We start from the raw sequence: 14,942 nt of genomic DNA on the forward strand, positions 1-14,942 counted from the left end.
CCTAAGCCCTAAGCCCTAAGCCCTAAGCCCTAAGCCCTAAGCCCTAAGCCCTAAGCCCTAAGCCCTCAACATTCTGATCTTTCGAAGTTGGATTAGTGCTTGCAAATGTGGTGTAGTCCATAGGAACAGTGAGCAGTCGAAAAACCATCTCAGCGGCAGGACCATGATTCTTGTCATTATACCCCTCGTGGGCATTAAAGGCATCGGCGACTTTACGATTGTTGACAACACCATGTCGCCAACCCTCGCTAGTCGGGTTTTGGTCCTCTTCGTCTGGCCAACGGCTGGTACCTATCGCATTGCCAAACTATTCAGGTGAGCATTTTATCGCCGTCGTACCAATGCATATGCTTACGTTCTTATAATCTTCCTGCTCAGAGTCATTCTCCCATGTATTCTCGGTTCCCACCCCCTCACTCCGCATTGGCCTGTCTGTCGGCATGCGGAACTGGAACAAGGGATTGTCAATTCGCATCGAGCCCCCCTCGGGCCTAGGAACAGTGATAGTGGGGTATTTCGCCAGGTCGGGAACACGGCCCTTTCGTGCCCAGTCCCAGAAGGGCAGGCGCCACGACTCGGCATGTTGACGCCAGGAGGCCTGATGATCCTCCGGGAATTGGGGGATGACCTCCTGGATCATAATGTCATACACGACTTGCTGAGGTGAATCAGTACTTTCACAGTTTCACCGAAGATGTCGCATAACGTATCAAAGACCACAGTCCACTAACCTCAAACAGAAGGACATACGGCCGGTGCCAGATAGGGAATATCACATGGGAGTGAAAGCAGTAGCCGCTCTTCATGGGCTCGGGCTCGGATCATCCCATCGTACAAAGGGTTGTCCATGGATACCTATTAAAATGGGAGTCAACCTTGGTGAGATGATAGATAATCAATCGACACATACCAGCGACTTGAAAGTAGGAGAGTCTTTCTTTGGGATCCAACTTCTGAAACTTGTCCAGAGCCAGGATGAAAAGGTCGACCTGCCTTTTGTTCGACTTCTTGCCGCTCCATTCATCGATTTCCTGTCGGACAAAAACCCTGCGGTTAATGCCATCGTCGGGACTGGAATCTGTGTCCGGGAATCGGGCTTTAATTTGATAATACTGGTACTCGATAGCTTCGGATGTCATCTTGCTCGCTGGCTGAAGTGCCGGAGCAATACTAGCAATGCTTCGTTTGGAAGATCGTTTTCTCAGTCGACCGAAGAGGTGCATTCGAACCTAGTCTGGGGTGTTCAGTCAGAAGTCCTGGATTGAAGGGGCTTCTTATACGATTTCAAGAACACGGTGTTCAAGGGGAACAGCATAGGCACGTTTTTCAAATTGAATGCAGTCCTGTCACATTGCATGTAAGCCTCCTCCCAAGGCGAAGTTGTTGTCTTCACAAATGACGAACGATTTCCCCAAACCATGTTAGCCTTCCTTGAGACGGAAGTTATTCGCGACCAAGAAAACGTCTGATATTCGTTGCCAACTACCCCTCGATGCGGTCAACTTCAGAATTTCTACTATTGGATTGATGCAGCCACCGTCCCAACCATTTGGGGAGTTACGAACTCCCAGACGTGCGGATCATCCAGTTATATTGCGAGATTTCGATTTGGGCTGCATGACAGTTAGCGTGAATTGGGGTGTATGGGGTTCGTTGTGCGTAGGGTGTCAGCTCTCCAAGTACATGCCAGCTAGCCACACCGAATGTACTTGGTCACTTCAGCCCCGCCAACTCCGGACACAACATTAGACTGTAGAGGTTCAACTTGGATTCTGTTCCATTTTAGTGTTGTTTGCTCTGATCATACTAGCTATGGCAAGTGCCTAACTAACTGGTCCAACTCCCCACCTGCCTGTAAGCCGATCGGTCAGCTTCAAGTGCTGCAGGTGGTCCTGGGCAGCCACGTACCTCTATGCTATGTAATCTATTCATTCTTCAATGATGACTGATATAACTCTGTCCACAAGTATTCCGGGCTGGTATGGCTGACTATGGAAAATGTCAACCCAAGGTTGAGCTGACGAGAGATCTTCAAGATCTTCATGAGCTAATGCAACTTTCGACACTCGACACCGTGAGACCTCTTTGCATAAGAATTTGGGCTAGATTATCCTAAGGCCAGGTGCCCATCACACAATGCCCTGTTCCCGCATCGCCGCGATCTCTTTTGGTGAATATCCCATGTCTTCGAGCGTAGAGTTGGTATGTGCCCCCAAACTCGGCGGCGCTCGTCGGATTCGAGGCTGAGTCTCACTGAATTTGACCGGAAATCCTGTTTGATAATTAGCATATGGCTTTATGGGTATGTCGGCGGCATATCTAGTCAAAAACAGACCTAGGACTTTGATCTGCCCTGAGACTGATGGTTCGTGCGGAAGAGTGTGCACCATATGTCTGGCTGCAGTTTGTGGGTGGGAGAACACTTCTTCTATCGTGTTAATGGGCCCATATGGCATTCCACTGCCCTCCAAGACAGCCAGCCAGTCTTTGGTTGGCTTTGCGCGGATTATCGGCTCCAATATCCCTTTCAGTTCCGCCCGATTCAGGACACGGGAGCTGTTATCAACAAAGCGCGGGTCTCTCGCCAATTCCAAGTGCTCTAACAACTGACAGAGTATCTGAAACTGCCGGTTATTTGTGGCTCCCAGCACTAAATAGCCGTCTTTAGTTTTAAAGGCTTGGTATGGGACAATGCTTGGATGCTCCGTGCCCCAACGATGCGCATGTTCACCGGCATTCAACCACGACATTGCGACGTTAGAGAGCAAAGACACCTGACTCTCAAATAAAGATGCGTCAATCTTTTGCCCTTGGCCTGTATTCTTTCGAGCATACAGGGCAGCGAGAATGGCCCCATGGAGATAGAGCCCGGTACTCATATCCGTGAGACCCAGACCAGGTCGTGTCGGGGCTCCATCGCGCTCACCAGTGATGTGCAGCATGCCTGCCTCAGCAGCAGCTATGGCATCGTACCCTGCACGGCGGGAATATGGGCCACCAGCGCCGTATCCTATCTCAAATTAGCGATAAGATCTACCTGCAGATTATTGACGATGGTCGAGGACAGACCAGAAACGCTGGCATGTATGATCGAAGGATTGACTTCTCGGAGCTTCTGATATCCAATTCCCATTTCATCCATCTTCCCCTGGACAAAATTATCAACACTGTGTCCCAAGGTTTAGCACAGGTGGTGGCTTCAGTGAGTAGGGCAACTGACACAACATCGGCGCTTTTGACCAGCCGAAACAGAATCTCTTGTCCTTTCTCCTCTTTAAGATTCAAAGTAATGGACTCCTTATTCCGGTTGACCGCACAAAAGTATGCAGACATATCTGCGTCCGTTGATTTCCATAGATGGTCCTCTCCTCCTGTCCTCCATAGACGAGTGTCATCCTGTGCTTGGGTGAGTGCCCGATCCAGTCTGGGAGTGTAAGAGGATATTTGGCAACATACACCTCCTCGCGGGTTTTCAATTTTGAGAACGTCAGCCCCATAGTCGGCTAGGATTTGTGTACAGAAAGGACCCTGGGGTGTATCAGTGTTGATCACTTAACATCGAAACCACCAACCTACTGCAAGGACTCGCGTGAGATCTAGAATGCGAACTCCCTCCAAAGGAGTATTTTGGTGCGCAGCCGTATGATTGCAATTAAAATGCAGTCGATTGTTGAGATATTTCGAAGGTGAGGGGAAGAGTCTGCGATATTTCATCACTTGGGTGGCATTCTGTATAGCGATATATGCATTGGACATCTTTCCGACAGCCATGGCTGCTTTAATTAGTGTACCTTAGAGGTGTCTAATGCTTGACGATGTAGTTAAGGTGGAAGCTGAACTGGATGGATTTCGACGATCGACATCCCCGCTTAAGAAGCCGAGTTGATATATTCAGGCAGAACCGACGGGAAAGACCGAAATTAACCGAATCTTGGTTTGCTTACTGACCTTACTGACCTTACGGACTTTAGGTACTGACTTTACTCCAGGCTGACCTTCGGTGGCCTAGGTTGGTGGCCTAAATAAACTGGGATACTTATGGGTGTTCGCTGAAGCATTCCATTCTAGCTCGAACTATAGATACAGAATTGCGCAGATACGATTCAGTAAGACCTGGGAAGACCCAGCACTCGCTCTCCTACGTAGTTTAGAATCATCTCTCGACTAACCGGGGCAATGCGAGGAATGAAGACCTCTCGAAGATACCGTTCGACATGATATTCCTTCGCATATCCCATCCCTCCATGGGCCAAAATGGCTCGCTCACAGGCTTCGAAGGCAGCCTCGGCAGCCAGATATTTGCCAGCGTTAGCATATTCACCATCAGTATAGCCTTGATCATAAAGCCGAGCCGCCTGATAGATCATCATACGCGCTGCTTCCAGTTTCATCCAGCTATCGGCCAGAGGATGTTGGATCCCTTGATTCTGCCCGATCGGTCGCCCAAATACCTGCCGCTCGTTGGCATATAAGGCTGCACGACGCAGCGCTGCAAAGCCGAGTCCGAGTGCCTCTGCGCCGATCAGAATTCTCTCTGCATTCATCCCGTGGAGAATCATCCTGAATCCTTCATCTTCTTGTCCCACCCGGTCCACCTCCGGGACATGCCAATCATCGAAGAACAGGGAGTTGGTATCCACGGCCGCGCGGCCCATTTTGGGGATCTCGGTGATTTGGACCTGAGGAACCTGTAGATCAGTGTAGAAAAGTGAAAGACCCTGGGACGGCTTTTTCACTCGGTCGCGTGGTGTCGTACGCACGAGAATCAGAATCTTGTCCGCTCTCTGCGCCGTCGAAATCCAGATCTTTTGCCCGGATAATACGTAGCCAGTGCCAGATCGACGCGCTGTGGCCTGCAACTGCAACGTATCCAAGCCCGTATTGGGCTCCGTGACCCCAAAACATGCCCTATGGCGACCAGCAATGAGCGGAGTGAGCCATCGTTCTTTCTGTTCGTCGGTCCCAAACTTGGCAACTGGCTCAAGACCAAAGATGTTCATATGGATAGAAGATGCACCAGTCATCCCTCCCCCGGACTCTGCAATGGTCTGCATCATCACTGCGGCTTCTGAAATTCCCAGCTCAGAACCTCCATATCGTTGTGGCAAGCAAATGCCCAGCCAGCCCTGGGATGCCAACGCCTCATACAGTTCGGTCGGAAACTGGTGCGTCTCGTCCACCTTGGCCCAATAATTATCTGGAAAATCCGAACATATCTTGGCAATTTCTTGTCGCACCATTCGCTGAGATTCGGATAGATCGGGGTCATGATTTTGAAGAAACTCGGTCGCCCGCCCGTATAACGATCGTGAACCAAGACGATACGCCCTTGGTCGGAGAGTCCTGAGCAATTGGGGTCGCGCCAACTGAATGAGGTTAGATGAGCCATGTCACATTGGAGGAGCGTCTTACGGTCAGAAGTGCCATCCTAACAGAGTGAAATATACAAATGGTTTCCAAACCATTGAATCATTAACAAGTTATATAGTTCATTTTGTTCATTCGAGATGGAGAGGGGAAGTGCGGGGAACACGGAGGCGAGTTGGAGTCATTGTCGATCTTCCCCAACTTGACCACGTCGTGTACGTCGTGTTTTGGAGAAATAAGTTAAGAAGCCGAATAGATATTTTGCGTCAGAGCCAGAGGAAGGTAAAGGAAAAACGACATCACCGTAGACTCCAGAGACGGGCAATAGCTAACCTCTTCTATCTACAATGAATTCCCAAAATTGAGTCCCTACAAGAATCGGATGGACTGCTTGCTGAAGCTCATTTCGGACATAAGTTTGTCATCGATTATGAATATTACCGTTCCAATTCAACTACAGCCTGGACGCGCTATGCAACGAGAACAAGTTCCTTCTCTGGCCCTTTACCCCCGAGGGATCAGCAATGACAGTACCAAGTTTCCCTATCGGTTCCTCATGGGATGAAGCCAAGCGTAGGAGAGTCGACTTGTCGCCCTCATTTGCCAGGAATCGGTGATTAGTATCAGTCAACCTGCCTACGATGTAAGCTCGCAATGGAGTCCCATCTCGTTTGAATTCAACGGTATACGTCTGTTCATAGTTAGCTTTCCTGGCAGGATATTTTGGGAACATGCGACAGATGACGACTGCCACTGACCTCGATTTTTGCCGGCCCCTCTGCTTCAAAGTCGACTGGCGGAATCGGATCTAATTCGCCTCTTCCTAGAACTTCACTATCGGGATAAGGTGTCCCCTCCTTTGGGGGTGAGGAGGACATGCAGATTGCATGCTGGTAAGATAAAACACCACCGTTGGCAAGGATAAGTCCATTGCGACTGGAGCCTTGGCGTAGACGGCGGGTCATTTCAGTGATAGCCTGGAATTTCAGGTGAGTAGTTGGTTGCTAGAGCAAGTTGTAGGGCTCGTACATGCATGGAGTAGTTGTTACCAGCACCACCGAAGGAGGTGAGACCACCCAGCAGGGTAATTGGCTTCTGGGGCTCTCTGATCGAAATGCCTAGGTGATGGCACGCCAGTTTTGGCACAATTGGGAAACATCTGGAAGGAGGTCAGTTGGAAATCGCAGTTCTCAGGCCAGGGTTCATACGAGTAGAAATCATAGAGGTCAATCTCCTTGGATGTAAGTTGGCTAACGCTCAGACATGTGTCCAAAGCCTTGGATATCGCCGTACTCTGGAAGAAGTTGGGTCGTTCCCAGACTGGGAGACGTCCATGTTAGTAGGTTGTCTCGCTAGGTTTGGAATATAATGTTTGTAAACATACAATTCTCACGCTCCTTGGAACCAGCACCACCGAGGGGGTAGATCCACTTGTCCTCGGGTATCTGAAGTCGCCTAGCGAGCTCGGTAGTCGTTACGATGCAAGCTGCAGACAGATTGACAGTGTTGAAAGCATTCATCAGAAGAGGATCTGTCATAAGTATGCGTCAGCTTGGATGAATTACTGATCAAAATGCCGGAAGTCCGAAACACACATGGTGAGCAGACCATGCGATTTTTCTTCGATATGGTGCCAATCGAAGTGGTGGTCTCGGCCTCGACGCCATAGTTCCAGGCGTATGGATTTCGTGATGCGACTTTACTGAAGTAGCCGTAAAGGGCAGCCGACTCGTCATGATTTTCCTGGAGTGACTGTTCACGGTGGGCCCGGAATCCATTCTCATACAGTGGATATACATGGATTGGTGACCCCACGGAATGTAGCCCTGCGATATCTAGGAACGGGTTTAGAGTCATCATTCACAGTGTCCACTATTTGCATGGTGCACACATACCCTTCCTCAGCTCTCTGTTGGTTGGAGAGAAAACATCCGTGACATTTTGAGCTGGGGATGACCAACCCGGAGGTGGCATCTTGCCATGCTTGACACATGAAGCCACTATACACTCGTCAACGAGGCCCAAGTCAATCAACTATCTCCACTCACAAGAAGCAAGCGCTTCACCCCCCGTAATCACCGCTACAGTTGCTTCGCCGCGTGTAATCCGCAGAGCAGCCTCATCGAGGAGCTTGGCAGGTTGGTTACCCCCATGCTCGGTACATGTTTGGTGTTTGGGATTCACTCCGAGCCATTGAGACAACAAGCCCGGCAGATTTTGATAGGGCCAGGTCCAAGTCTGTACAACGCTCAGACTATCGATATGATCTCGGAGGATCTGTGCAGTCTCAGCTGAGCTGCATGCATCGTTGATAGGGCTTGGATGGCTTCTAACATCAAGGTAGCAGGTTCCTTGGCATCTTCAACGGCGAGTGATCGATTCTTAATGTCGGCAACCCCGACAATGACAGGCTGCATTATGTTGAGCTAGAGAAAGGAGGTAGATTATTAGGAAAGAAAGAGCGAGGGATGTTCGATGCTAATAAAGAATGTAAAGAAATGAGGAATAAACCTACAAGAGGGAGCACGTTTACAACGACCCTCGGCCCGAGCTCCCCCACACGGTCTATATCTGCGGGGATCTTTATGTTCCTAGCACATGTGGCAAAATCTCTATTAACACTGTAGGACTTAGATTGCCTACACAGTAAAAATCGTTCTGAAATACATTCGCTGTTCCGGCGGATCACCAAACGAGACACATTGAAAACGCCAACCTCATAGACGAGAAGGGCCCCATTTGGGCTTTGTCTTGTTGGCAAAAGCCTCAACTCCAATCTTGAAATTCTCACCCGCAACCAGGCGGTTCACATATTCATGACGAATTCGTGCAGTGGCGTGCTCGACGCTGGGATTGTCCCATGCCTCGCGCAATCCCTGGCGTGTAACGATGATACCGTCAGGAGAGAAACTTGTAATCTGGCTCGCTAGGATGAGACATTCATCAACTACCGATTGTGGGCTCTGAGAAATTCGGTTGATAAGCCGATAGTCCAGGGCTTCTTGGGCTGTCAATTTGCGGCCGGTCATAGCAATCTCCGATGCGAGTTGCAGACCAACAATCCGCATCAACCTAGGCAGTCCTCCGGCCGCAGCATATAGTCCGACTGCAACCTCGGGAAGTCCAAATACAGCCTGGGGGGAGGCGACTACGATATCACTAGAGACGAAAGAATAAGCTCGAGCACGTAGCACTCACGATCGCCCCGATGCTGGACCTACCAATTCAAGCAGATCTCGAAGCCTCCCCCTAGTGCAAACCCATTTACAGCGGCGATCACGGGCTTTCTACCTCTGCGCTGGCTCAATCCCATGAACCCTGACGGCGGATGGTTCATCACTGCGACTTGGGCCGGAGTCTTGGGACCCAGGCGAGAAGAAGCCTGTTCGGTCAAATCCTGGCCGGCGCAGAATGCTTTGTCGCCGGCTCCAGTGACTATAGCCACCAGCAAACTGGGTTCATCGTCAAACCAGGAGAATAAGCTATGACCCTCCCAATGAGCCTCGGCGGGCAATGAATTTCGTTGTTTCTCACGGTCGATCGTCACCAGTAGGACTTTCGGCTGGGGAAAGGATAACTTGAACACATTTGTGGGTGGTGGCTGTGACTGAAGAGTATCTGACATGATATCTCTTTCAGGAATGTCAAGAAATATAAATGATATGAAGGAGGTGGGTGGCAGTAGTTAGATTCTGGATTGGTCAAGTCCGAGGTAAATGGAAAGAACGAAACGAGGCTCGGAGTGAACGAGAACGATAGACTGCAATTCTGTAAATTGGAATAATCCGAGTAGAATAGAGCTTCCAAGATTGGGAAATCCCAAGGTCATTTTAAGTCGGCTTCATGCTGTGGAAGAAAGCATTGAGAGGGGGGGGGTTGAACGTGCCTCGGAAGTTCGGCTATACTGTGTATACGAACCGGGGGCGTAGAGGATAATATCTGATGATTATATATCCGCAAGGGAAGTAAGAAACTCCTAAGACCTCCAGTTTCTTCTTTCATCACATCGCAATCATGGCACAATCATATGTTTTGGGGGTGGGCATGACCCAGTTCCTAAAACCCCGTCGCACTCGTGAATGTGAGATATTCCTCCAAAGTCGTGGATCTGAATCTCACTGTTTTCATTTTAGACCCCGAACTGGGATATGAGGCAGCCGTCAAGGCATTGACTGATGCACACATCACCTACGACGATGTACAGGCCGCCGTGGCCTGCTATTGCTATGGTGACACCACTGCTGGTCAACGGATCATGTATCAATTAGGAATGACCGGCATTCCAATTTATAACACCAACAATGCCTGCGCGACCGGGTCAACTGGTCTGCATCTGGCACGGAACCTAGTCAAGGGCGGGCAGGCGGACTGTGTGCTCGTCGTCGGGTTTGAACAGATGCGCCCGGGGTCAATCAAGAGCGTTTGGGATGATCGCCCAAGTCCATTGGGCCCATCGACCACGATGATGGAGGAGACTTACGGAAAACACGCAAGCCCCCGCAATGCACAATACTTTGGAAATGCCGGGCAAGAATACATGGAAAAGTAGGATTTCCCTGACTCGTCTCCCACTCTCCCCTCTTCATTGTGCTGAGCAGATGAACAGGTATGGCGCCAAAGCCGAAGATCTCGCCGAAATTGCTCGCGTCTCGCACGAACACTCACAGCGAAACCCGTATGCCCAATTCCGAACAGCATTCTCGCTCGACCAGATCATGGATCCCAAGACCCAGATTTATGGACCACTCACCAAGCTGCAGTGCTCCCCGACCAGTGATGGAGCCGCCGCGGCCGTCATTGTATCGCAGCGCTTCTTGGACGCTCGTCCTCATCTCAAGTCTCAGGCCATTGTCATGGCCGGCCAACAACTGCTGACCGATGGCCCCGAGGTCTATTCCCGCAGCGCAATCGATCTCGTGGGGTTCAACATGTCCCGCAAAGCTGCCCAGCTGGCGATGAAAGAGGCCGGCGTTGGCCCGAGAGACATCAAGGTGTGCGAGCTTCACGACTGCTTTTCCACCAATGAGCTTCTCCTGCTTGACGCACTGGGATTTTCGGAGCCTGGAAAGGCACACGAAATGGTCCGCCGGGGGGATATCACCTACGGAGGCCGTGGCCTAGTCGTCAACCCATCTGGCGGATTGATTTCCAAGGGCCACCCTCTGGGTGCCACTGGGCTAGCTCAGTGTGCAGAGCTTACCTGGCAACTCCGCGGTTGGGCAAACAATCGTCTGGTGCCAGGTATTGATGTCGCTTTGCAACACAACCTGGGATTGGGGGGTGCAGTGGTGGTCACTATCTATAAGCGAGCCGATGGCCAGGTCAGTCAGGCGGTTCCCGATGAGGAGATCAAGAAGCTTTCTGGTCTCGGATACAACCCGGCCGTGGAAGCTCGGTATATCACACCTGAGGATGGTGAGCGTGTCCGCAGCAAAACAAAGCACGACTATCCGCTTCAAGACACTGCAGAGAAGCTTAGAGCACGCATATAACTGCAAAGAGGATTAATCCGGGGCAATACTTGCCGTTTCGTCGAAAGAACCAGATTGGACAATGAATAGCTCGTTACTCAAAACACCTTAGAAGTTTCGGTAGAAGTATGTTAGCACAACCAGATAAAATCAACGGAAGGCCACCATTCTGGTGGATGCAGGGCATCATCGGGAAAATGGAACCACTCGACGATGACAAGAACTTCAGCATAACTAATGACCCTGACCTCGGCAACCATACCAACCTACTTAAGGATTCCAATATACTTGTGCCTCCATTCCTCACACTTCACTGCGTTTCCGGCATCTTGATTATAGTTGGCGCGGCGCTACACGTCCACAAACTAAACCAATATGCTGATGCAACTACACAGGGAGACAGTATACGCTGTAAGATTGCTGGTCGCATCATAGATTGTACTAACTTTAGCAGAACCTTTAGCTTCTGAACATGGTCTTAATGATTGTCACTCTTTATGCACCGTTCCCATTCATGATTTGTCAGGAACATAACCCCCACAAGCACATCGCTCCGACAACAATAATAGCAGTCATCTTCCTCACGTGAAGCCAGCTGTTAGACAGTCAAATCACAGGTTGGAGAATATGTGACCAGCCTTCTGGGCTGTGAACGTCGAAATCAGATCCATCAGCGGTGGGGACAGAACGTCGTAGGTTTGCAGTCCAACGGACTTGAATTTGGCCCTTACATCGTCCATTTGGTTGGGGTGGGTGCCTTGTTCAATGATGGACGAGACAAACGCTGCGAATTGCGGTTCCTGCCAGCCCTGCTCGTCGGATAGTTCGACGTGCACAAAGTCGAGTCCCTTGAAGGGGTGGTCCTTCTCGATACGGCCGAAGAGGTGAACACCGCAGTCCTTGCAGGCGTTTCGTTGGATGGTCGCTTCTTTGTCAACAATAGAGAGTTTGGATGCATTTGCGGTCACGGAGACGGCATCACGAGGAACAACGCCGACGATGGAAAAGAGCGAGCCGGTTGGCTTCCAGCATTTTGAGCAGCCACAGGCATGATTGTGGGCGACATTGCTACTCAGAGTAACTTCCACCTTGTCCGATGCGCAATGGCAACGAAGCTTCCCGCCAGCGAAGCTACTGGAGCCTGGGGTGATACCATTGTCAACGAGAGGGTGTAGAGAGGGAGCCATGGTGAGGGCTGTGAAGTCAAGTGATGTAGTATAGTCAAGCTGAATTGCAGGATCAGAATCGATGATACCAGGCTATATCTCAAGGCAAGCGTGCCATTTATGGAGGTTCAAAGCTTCGGATCATTTGAGATCCCCTCATATGGTATCATCTATTCGTGAGGGGTATCATCCACCATGATCGGCTCGTCGCTCGATATGTGACTCCATGCCGGGCAGCTTCGGGGCGCTCCCCGAGAACTTACACGATGTACATCGATCTCGGCAGAATCTCGGCAGAACATTGTGGCCGCAGTGCTTATTGTGGATATTAGAGCTGAATGCGGAAATGATTTCCCGTCTTAGCCCCTGGTGCAATGTGCCTGGTAGACTCGGATCCTATGCCGGTCTGTCAGATTAGCAGTTCAAAGCGAAGAAGTGAAGAGCAATATCCATGAGGGGCTGCCGATATCTCCAATCTTGGTGGATAAATTCGTTTTTGGAAACCTCGCGCGGGGGAATGGGTGTTAAAATACGTGCTTGGCACATCACGTCAATCCCAAGATGGATATAGATAACACGGAAACGAGCCGGACCCCCTGGTCAACTTGAAGTCGAAGATTTTAGAGATGGAAGAGGGACGAGATTGCCACATGTCAGAGTTCAACATGTCGAGGCGGAAGCACCTGTGACCTACCGTCACCTGACCTAGGAATTCACGCATTCACGCGGGGCCTGCCCTGGTTTTTCGGTTCAGGTTGACTTCAACGTTTATTCAGGCCTCTGCATCTCTCTTCTTGACTTCTCTTTAAGTTGAGGGAACCTTTAATTGAAATAATTCTGATTCTATTTCTTGGCCTCCTTTTAACATCCAAAATGACGGGAATCCCGGCAACTTCAACCACGTCGTCGGATGACGTCATGGACAGAGAACGCGCCGCGCGAACGGTTCAGGTACAGAAAATCATGCCCCTGATATATTGATCACCGCTAAGGGGATTAGAGAATTTATCGTGGTCATCGGACGCGACGAGAACTGCAAGGACTGGAATTGACTGCTTCCACCCGATGGGTTGAGGTATGAAGAAAAGCCCCTAGGCGAGTCAAAGTCTAATTCGTGTTCTCTACCTAGGCTTTCAAAGAAGCTCAGTGGCACCAACTCCAAAGTCCCAAGCCACACATAGCACCCGGTGAAGATGGCTTTAACCAAGCTCGACGCAACTGGCAACGTGCGGTGAGTGTCGCCAGACGTGCCGGCGGAGACGATCTTGTTTCGGAACCTGCGCTCTCTCCGGGGAACCGATCAGAGCCAAATAAAGAGACGGCATGCGGGGCGACTGCAAAGATGATGGATCTGCAATACTTTCTAGAGATGGTCGATCTCAAACACCGTCATGGCAGTAACTTGCGCGCTTATCACGCCTATTGGCGAGACTCAGCGTCAAAGGAGAATTTCTTTTTTTGGTTGGACTTTGGCGAGGGCAAAGATGTGGAGATACCACAATGTCCACGAGAAAAATTGGAAAGAGAACAAGTCCGCTATCTCACTCGCGAGGAACGACAGAATTACCTTGTAATGGTTGACGAAAGTGGGCACTTCAGGTGGGCCAAGAACAACGAGCCAGTCTGGACGAGTACTGCGCATTTCAAAGATAGCCTTCGGGGAATTGTGCCTATTGGGGACGATGCACCTGAGTACAATGGCAACTCATCTATGACCAAACCAAAATCCACCTCTGATTTACCATCGTCTCCGTCGTCTCCATCGCCTCCATCGCCAGCATCATCATCATCTGCAACAGAGAACATTCAAAGTGTTCTGTCAAGAAGCCGAAGCCCCGAACCGTTCACCGATGAGGAGTACAGGGCTGCGAAGACGATGCGAAAGGTGATGCATCCCAGCCCTGTTGCTGCATGTAAACGACTTTTGGGCAAGTCTTCCAAGAAAGAAGACACGTGGCTGTTCGTGAGTTAGCTCTAGGCATGCTTTCGTTGAAGGTCAGGTAAGCTGACCCCTGCTAGGTCGCAGATACGTCTTTTCGTTTGTACATCGGGATAAAGAGATCAGGTGCCTTCCAACATTCATCTTTCCTGCGAGGTGCCCGAATTGCAGCGGCAGGAATGATCAAAATCAAACATGGCCAGCTCCGGAGCCTGGCACCTTTGAGGTAGTTTCTGGAGGCCTCATTCAACTTCCAATCAGTGCTGACCTTGATAGTGGCCATTACCGTCCTTCAACTGCGAACTTTCGAGCATTCCATCACTCCCTTCAGCAACAGGGTGTTGATATGTCTCGTGTCTCGATGAGCAAATCTTATATCATGCTCGCTGGCGTTGAAGGATATACCAAGGCCAAACGAAAGGCACGTGCTCTGCATGAGAAGGTCAACGAATCCAAAGGCAAGCTTCACAAATTAACAGAATGATCTTTGAGACTCCTATGCCACATGAATCCAGTCCTGAACATCGATTCCATTCGACCATAACCCTTTTGGAATAACTGAACTCACCCATCATAACGATGCTCTCTGGCACATCTATATTCCGACACATCGTCAGCGAATGAGTTCCATTCTACCAGGCTGCGATGATTGCATTGGACAGAGATGACAACGTCGATATGCGGTCTTCCAATCTTCGGAGGGCTCCGCATCTAATGAAGAACCCGAAATACCACTCTCCTACCCTTGCCGCAAATATCTTTATCTCCGAAAAATCGAATCCAAGTCACAAACTTCAGCTGTGATGATTTAGAGATGTCGGATTATCGGCTTCCATTGAGGCCGTATAGATACGCCGGCAAATGTATCTATTTCAAGGGTCCGAACGCCGCTATGACTGCGTTATGAGTTCCCGATCCAGGGCTGGCTGTTCGCATGAGTACGCGGAGCAGTTGAAGTGAGATCGCCTGCATACCTTGGTGAAAGTCATCTACGAAAGC

General features: G+C 50.2%; 7 protein-coding genes across 7 annotated transcripts; 2 read left to right on the forward strand and 5 right to left on the reverse strand.

Moving 5' to 3' along the window:
- Positions 1-43: 43 nt before the first annotated feature.
- On the reverse strand, positions 44-1,139 carry N7515_007623 (uncharacterized protein; the record flags this gene model as incomplete). Its single annotated transcript, XM_056668367.1, has 4 exons — positions 44-307; positions 356-658; positions 836-855; positions 911-1,139. The coding sequence occupies 4 exons, from the start codon at positions 1,137-1,139 to the stop codon at positions 44-46; spliced, it is 816 nt and encodes a 271-aa protein (XP_056518197.1).
- Positions 1,140-2,129: 990 nt separating this feature from the next.
- N7515_007624 (CaiB/BaiF CoA transferase family protein) lies at positions 2,130-3,771 on the reverse strand (the record flags this gene model as incomplete). The annotated part of the gene is made up of 5 exons (XM_056668368.1): positions 2,130-3,010; positions 3,070-3,167; positions 3,221-3,396; positions 3,457-3,528; positions 3,577-3,771. The coding sequence occupies 5 exons, from the start codon at positions 3,769-3,771 to the stop codon at positions 2,130-2,132; spliced, it is 1,422 nt and encodes a 473-aa protein (XP_056518198.1).
- Positions 3,772-4,103: 332 nt separating this feature from the next.
- On the reverse strand, positions 4,104-7,784 carry N7515_007625 (uncharacterized protein; the record flags this gene model as incomplete). Its single annotated transcript, XM_056668369.1, has 10 exons — positions 4,104-5,366; positions 5,876-6,058; positions 6,126-6,344; positions 6,397-6,526; positions 6,576-6,687; positions 6,752-6,898; positions 6,963-7,202; positions 7,263-7,367; positions 7,416-7,663; positions 7,702-7,784. The coding sequence occupies 10 exons, from the start codon at positions 7,782-7,784 to the stop codon at positions 4,104-4,106; spliced, it is 2,730 nt and encodes a 909-aa protein (XP_056518199.1).
- Positions 7,785-8,084: 300 nt separating this feature from the next.
- Positions 8,085-8,992, reverse strand: N7515_007626 (uncharacterized protein; the record flags this gene model as incomplete). Its single annotated transcript, XM_056668370.1, has 2 exons — positions 8,085-8,526; positions 8,589-8,992. The coding sequence occupies 2 exons, from the start codon at positions 8,990-8,992 to the stop codon at positions 8,085-8,087; spliced, it is 846 nt and encodes a 281-aa protein (XP_056518200.1).
- Positions 8,993-9,381: 389 nt separating this feature from the next.
- On the forward strand, positions 9,382-10,859 carry N7515_007627 (uncharacterized protein; the record flags this gene model as incomplete). The annotated part of the gene is made up of 3 exons (XM_056668371.1): positions 9,382-9,448; positions 9,501-9,912; positions 9,974-10,859. 3 exons carry the CDS (start codon positions 9,382-9,384, stop codon positions 10,857-10,859), a joined length of 1,365 nt encoding a protein of 454 aa, XP_056518201.1.
- Positions 10,860-11,449: 590 nt separating this feature from the next.
- Positions 11,450-12,025, reverse strand: N7515_007628 (S-(hydroxymethyl)glutathione synthase; the record flags this gene model as incomplete). The annotated part of the gene is made up of 1 exon (XM_056668372.1): positions 11,450-12,025. The coding sequence occupies one exon, from the start codon at positions 12,023-12,025 to the stop codon at positions 11,450-11,452; it is 576 nt and encodes a 191-aa protein (XP_056518202.1).
- Positions 12,026-12,877: 852 nt separating this feature from the next.
- N7515_007629 (IQ calmodulin-binding motif protein) lies at positions 12,878-14,427 on the forward strand (the record flags this gene model as incomplete). The annotated part of the gene is made up of 5 exons (XM_056668373.1): positions 12,878-12,955; positions 13,005-13,079; positions 13,134-13,967; positions 14,024-14,169; positions 14,220-14,427. The coding sequence occupies 5 exons, from the start codon at positions 12,878-12,880 to the stop codon at positions 14,425-14,427; spliced, it is 1,341 nt and encodes a 446-aa protein (XP_056518203.1).
- Between the last annotated feature and the right edge of the window lie 515 nt (positions 14,428-14,942).

Source organism: Penicillium bovifimosum (genome assembly GCF_028826915.1).
Source record: "Penicillium bovifimosum strain IBT 22155 chromosome Unknown utg000006l_segment0_segment0, whole genome shotgun sequence".
NCBI classification, from domain to species: Eukaryota; Fungi; Ascomycota; class Eurotiomycetes; order Eurotiales; family Aspergillaceae; genus Penicillium; species Penicillium bovifimosum.